Genomic DNA, 6,374 nt, shown 5'->3' with positions numbered 1-6,374 from the left:
ACACTTGTCTTTAAAATAAGAAAAAGTTGGGCTCTAGGCTATCTTCTTAATGTATTTTAGATGGATATGGTCTGGTCCATAACAACTGTGTGTAGTTTTAGTCTCCATATCACTGGCTAATGGCCAGTAGCAGTTGTGTTATCCTCTGTAGCTCAGGAAACCAATGGCCACAATAAGAGATTGACCAGTGGCTGGCATACAGCCACTTGCACTTATCCTAATGCTAATTCTAACATGATCTTGTACTACCCCATGTTACCCTTGTATCATAATAAAACATCCCAATCTCTTCACAGGCACATCATAGAATGAAGCATGACTCCAAAGTTAATCAGGTGACCAAAGGTTTAGTGTAAGAGAGAGGTGTTAAGGAGCATTTTAAAGGGGGAGAGAGGTGGAGAGGTCTAAAAAGAGAATTTTAGACACTGGGGCCTAGGCAACAAAGGAAACTGCCATGAATGTTGGTGGGATTATAATTAGGGTGGTTCAAGTGGCCAGAATTAGAGGGGAGCTGATATCTGAGGTTTGTGGGACTGAAGGAGGTTACAGAGAAGGGGGTTGAAAGCAAAGATGAGAATGAAAACATCAAGGAGCTATTTAACTGCCTCAAGGTGCTACATAGATTTGGAGATCAACAGAAGCCATGAGAGAGGAGATGTGGTTGTCAGAGGATGGGTTTTAATGGGGGCTTAAACGAGGAGATTAATACCCTGCCTCTCTCTTTCTGGGAGTTAGCAATTCCCCTCCATCTTCCTGTTTGGTTTCCACCCTGATCTTTACTCTATAATAAAAACCAAAAGAACTGCGGATGCTATAAATCAGGAACAAAAACAAAGTTGCCGGAAAAGCTCAGCAGGTCTGGCAGCATCTGTGAAGGAGAAAACAGAGTTAACGCTTTGGGTCTGGTGACCCTTCCTCAGAACCGAACTTTTTTGTTCCTGATCTTTATTCTGTCTTTCGTGTTCCTTAACTCGGTGCAGCCCCTCTGCTTTCAAATCCAGGCTCATCACTGAGGATCCATTACAGAATCAGAGTTTCCTGGAACCTGGGATCTGTGGAAGGTTTCTGCTCCCTCACTCTTCACACTATCAACAGGGTATTATTCCAGTTGTATCCCACAGACTAACCTTTACTTTTAGCTTTATTTCTTCAGTTTTCTACTTAATCCGATGAATTACTGTAATGCTTAACTTTTAACTTTCTTTCCACTTTTTCTTCTTTTGATTCTGTACCTAGGTACTTGTACCTAAGATGGCACCTTGTGTGGCAACATTATACACTTTTCACTGCAGTCCTGTACTTTTGGACTTGAGTACACATAATTTAAAAAATCTAACTGCTAGGGTAGGGGCTCCTTTTCCTAGGCCCTCTGCCCTTTCACTGAGTAATGGTGGGGGGGTTGGGGTGGGGGGGGGGGGGGTGCTGGGTGTGAGGTGGGACAGAGGAGGGACTGTCTCTTTAAGGTGTGCCAAGCTGCTTTGTCTGTACAATACGCTTGGCACTTGAGCCCTCTGCAATGTCTGGGAAAGCTGTCCTTACAGACAGCCTCAGAATGAGCTTATTGATGCTGTCTTGGTTACTCAGCAACAATGTTAGAGTGAATGGTGTGGGAGTGGCCGAGGGCAGACGGGGTAATAATTAAAGAAGCCAGCGGAGGGCGGTACATAATGGGAACCCGTGCGCCTGCCTTTACACAGGGACCAGGGGCTGGGTTTCTCTGGGTTTCCAGGCTGTGAGACTCCCAGGCTGGACAGATCTGGCCCTCCAGCCTGCTCCACCATTCAGTTATCTTCACCTGATCCACCCACCTCAGATCTGTAAGATACTTAGGATCAGGAGCAGGCCTTTCAGCCCCTCTAGCCTGCTCCACCATTCAGTTAGATCACAGCTGATCAGATCATAGCATTTTACAGTACAGAAGGAGGCCATTCAACCCATTGTGTCTATAGAGGCTCCCAAAAGACCTACACAGCCAGTACCACCCTCCAGCCCTATCTTTGTAGCCCTCTAAACTTATCACTTTCAATCACCTCATTTTCCCACATTATCTCCATATCCCTTTAATGTCACTAGTCTCCAGGAAACTATTGATCTTTGTTTTGAACCGGTTCCATGACTCCACTTCCGCAGGCCTCTGAGCGAGAGAACTCTAAAGACTCACCACCCCCGAGTGGAGACATTGCTCCTCATCTCAGTCTCCGAATGCCTGTTCCTTATTCAGAGACTGTGTCCCTGTTTGTAGTGAGTCGTCCTCCCAACCCCCAGCCCAGGAAGACTTCTTATCTAAACCATCCTCTCTCACACACTGTTACGGATTTTGTAAGATTCTTTGAGATCACTCCTCATTCTATTGAACGCTTGAACTTTAACATCCTTCGTTAGCTCTTCCCAGATCTCCCCCCTAGGCAGTCTAGCTGTCACCTATAGGGTCTATCCCATTAGCATGGACAGCAATTACCACCCAAACCTAACTTCCGGTCTCCACACTCGGGCAAAACTTTCTCTCGCTCTACCTCCATCAAGTTCTTTAATCGTGTGAAATATCTCTGAGATATCGCCCCTTAATATCCTAGCTTAAGGCTACACAAAGGCTGCAATGAACATCAGGCCTGATAAATTCCCCTTCTCAGATACCCCAGGCAGCTGTCTGATTTTTTTTTAGATCAAGTTGATTCAGTATTTTGAAATCCCCCTTGTCTTTCGTAAGACCGATCTGACCAAAAGTGGCTGACTATTCTGGGCACCAAGTGTCGTTGCAGTACCTCCACTGTTGCCCAATAAGGGACGCCACGTGCCTGGATGAGGGCAACTTCCGCCATTCCTAACCTCCTGCCTAGGTGGCGTGGCTGGAGGAGGTCCATCTACAAGTCTGGGCAAAAGGTGATTAAAAATGATGGTGAAACATGCCTGTCTGCAGATAGTTTTGATTGATAGGCGGTACCAGGAGTTGGCCCTCAAGAACAAGACCATTATCATCTCTCTGTCCCTCCCTTGGACAGATGCTGCAAAGTAAGGCAGTGAGGAGGTGGTGACATTGGCAGAGGAGAATTTAAATGGAGCCTTGCATTGCCAATTGTTCTGCTGTTTCCTCAGTTTGATTGGATGCCCTGTCAGACCTTGGCAGGGAAGCTGCTCTTCTGTCTCCAGCTCTCATCTCTTGAGTTACAAGGTTGTGAGTTTAAGTCCCACCCCAGACAGACCTGAGCGCATATTCTCAACTTGTATTCCCAGTGCGGTACTGAGGGGGAGCTGCAATGCCAGAAGTGCCATCTTTCGGACAAGACATCGAACAGTCTGGTGTCTCAAGGGGACATTAAAGATCCTGAAAGACAATATCGAAGAAAAGCAGGAGAGATTGCCCCCACACCCCACTCACCTTCTACCCGCCCCAGGTGACCAATATTTCTTCCCAAGTCAACATCACTTAAAAATAAGATTTTATCTTGTAAAAATCACACAGTTATTTGTAGGGTTTTGCCATGTAAATTAGCAAGGATATACAAGGAGAACTGGAAGGGAGGGTTATGGAGAGAGAGAAGTTAGATTGGCCTATCAAATTTTGAAGTCTGTATCAGCTGGCTTGAAATGATAGAGCAGAGATAGAGTGCAGAATGCTACTTAGGGTAACTGGTATCTGGACCACTCTGCTCACATTCTCCCAGCGAGAGAGTGGTCCCCAGTGATGTAGAGGGCCCTAGTCGAACATTAGAGTAACTGTAGTGATGATGCCATCTTGTCTTCATTCGCTATCTGCGACAGTCCAGTTGCTCTGCAGGCTATGTTTGGAATAATGTGCTGAGTAAATAAGTTCACAGTTGCTATGGGAACCTTGCTCATTGGCTCTTCGTTCTGAGGTGATCGAAAACAAGAAGTGTGGAATTCTTAGGTAGAGTTTACCCATAACGCATCGTGGTGGAGATGTCATGGCAGCCACAGTGGCCTGAACAAGAGAGCGAAGTTGACTGGCAGTATAAGGCTGAGAAACTCTCGGTTTCAAAGAGACAGAAAGGTGATAGTTATGACTGAGGTGAACTTTGAACTCTGCATACTCGTGGTTGGTTTGGTGACCCCATTGGCTAGCTGTAAACAGCAGAGATTCTCAGCTGGAGGTATAGGTTTCTGGTGAATTATAGATGGGCAGTGCAGACAGGCTCTCCAGCTGGGACAGCAACCACTCAATCAGGGTGCCAACTTGTTACATCAACTCTGGCCTTTTGTCCATTCCTCACTATTGTCAGCTGTGCCTTCAGCTGCCTGGGGCCTAAGCTCAGGAGTTCCCTTCCTAAACCTCATCACCTCTCTCATTCGCCCTCTGTTTGTTTTAAGAAATACTTTAAGGCCCCGGCCTCCTCTCCAGTCCTTGTATCCCCTTATTGAGATGCCAAAAGATTTCCAACAAGAGAGGCCATTCAGCCCATTGGGTTTTGATTGAAAAAGGCTACCCAGTCTAATCCCACCATCCTGTCCCTGGCCCTACAAGTCATGTCTCTTCAAATAGACATCCGAGTACTTTTTTACATCCTTTTCAGGCTGCACGTTCCAGACGCTTCATCTTTGTGAAAAAGCACTTCCTCCTCTCCCTTCTAATCCTTCTACCCGTTGTACCAAATCTGTGCCCCATGGTTCTGACCATTCTGAAAAGCTAAGTGGATTGTCTCTGTCTACATGCCTCATATTTTGATGCACCTCAGTTAAGTCACCCTCCCCTTTCTCTGATGCAAGGAAAACACCCCTCACCCATCCAATATTTCTCATTGCTAAAGTTTTCCTATTCTTTCAATGTTCTTTGAAAATTCCTTTAACAGGATGTTGCCAGGAATGGAGGCTTTGAGTTATACGGAGAGGCTGAATAGGCCGGGACTGTTTTCACTGGAGCATGAGAGCTTGCGGGGTGACCTTATGTGGGTTTATAATGCCATTAGGGGTATATATAAGGTGAATGGCAGGTGTTTTTTCCCTAGGGCAGGGCATTTCAATACTAGGGGGCATGTTTTTAAGGTGAAAGGAGAAAGATTTTAAAAAGAAAATGAGGGGCAACTTTTTTACCCAGTGGTTTGTGTGTGGAATGAGCTTCCAGAGGAAGTGGTGGATGCAGGTACAGTTATAATGTTTAAAAGATAGTTGGATAAGTACATGAATAGGAAATGTTTGGAGGGATATGGGCCAAGCGCAGGAAGGTGGGACTTCAGTTTAATTTGGGATTATGATCACAGACTGGTTGGACTGAAGGATCTGTCTTCGTGCTGTATGACTCTATCCCCTTCAATCTCCTCTGCATTTTGGTGACAAACTTTTTTTTTTGTTTTTTTTTAAAATATTCATTCATGCAATGTGGGTATCGCTGGTGGGGCCAGCATTTCTCATCCATCCTAAATCTTCTTTGAACTGAATGTCGTCTTAGGCCATTTCAGGGGTGGTTAAGAGACAACCACATTGCTGTGGGTCTGGAGTCTTATGTGGGCCAGACTGGGTAAGGCCGGTTGGTAACCTTCCCAAAAGGACATTAGTGAACCCCATGAATTTTTACAACAATTATTGATGTTCTTCGTCACCATTACTGAGACTAGATTTAACATTCAAGTTTCACCACCTACTAATACGTTAAGGAAGCTGTATAAATGTAAGTTGTTGATAATGATACTTCTGCCCCCGACCCTGCCTCTGCTGGGGGTGTGTATTGGTAATGGGCTTCACTTACTGATCCTTCCTGTCATTGCACACACTGACTGCTAACCCCTCCATCCCCCTGAGGTGGTTCACTTGGATTAACCAGACACCAAACAGCAATCGAGTCCTTGGGAACAGCGTCCCCTTATGGAAAACATCTGCCAGAAAGAGGATTTGGGGGGTGGCAGGCAGGGGCTGAGAAGTTAATTAATTAATTAAACAGCCGCCAGTATTATTGCTTTAGAATGTGCCGCACCTTCTGCAGCCAACATCCCTAAAGGCCATTAACCAGTGGTGTTTTGAAGCTGGAAGGTTTGTATTTATCGAGTGCTTTTTGTGACCTCTGCATGTTCCAGACCTTTCCGATGCCAGTTAAAGAAGGGTTTGGAGAGTAGAACGTAGGCAGACTTCTTTTTGTTGGTGGCTTTTGATTAGCTTTACGCTGTGCGGCTTGCCCTGCAGATTACATCAAAAGCTCCAAGTATTCCTGGGCCATTTACTGAGCTGACTGTTTGCAGTGTTGGATATTTGCAGTGCCAGCAAGCAACCACGGAACGGGTGTTACGTGCAGAATGTAACTAGGTTGTGGTCCCAAAATAGCAGCTCTGTGGCACTGGGAGATAATTTTTTTTTAAAAGTGGGACACACCATTGTTTTCTGTAGAGATGACACAGGGACAGCTTAACTCTCGGGTAGAGGGGAACACA

The 6,374-nt window shown here is 45.6% G+C and overlaps 1 protein-coding gene across 1 annotated transcript in view; it reads right to left on the bottom strand.

The window, feature by feature from the left end:
- Positions 1–3,739: 3,739 nt before the first annotated feature.
- LOC109933462 (TP53-binding protein 1-like) overlaps positions 3,740–6,374 on the bottom strand; it is a 30,729-nt gene continuing 28,094 nt past the window's right edge. Inside the window, exon 15 of the mRNA XM_048617054.1 lies at positions 3,740–3,940. Within this exon, the coding sequence (XP_048473011.1) occupies positions 3,740–3,940 (201 nt within the window). The remainder of the gene's footprint in view (positions 3,941–6,374) is intronic.

Source organism: Rhincodon typus, chromosome 36 (assembly GCF_021869965.1).
Source record: "Rhincodon typus isolate 14 chromosome 36, sRhiTyp1.1, whole genome shotgun sequence".
NCBI lineage: Eukaryota > Metazoa > Chordata > Chondrichthyes > Orectolobiformes > Rhincodontidae > Rhincodon > Rhincodon typus.
This window is presented reverse-complemented; position numbering and strand designations above follow the sequence as displayed.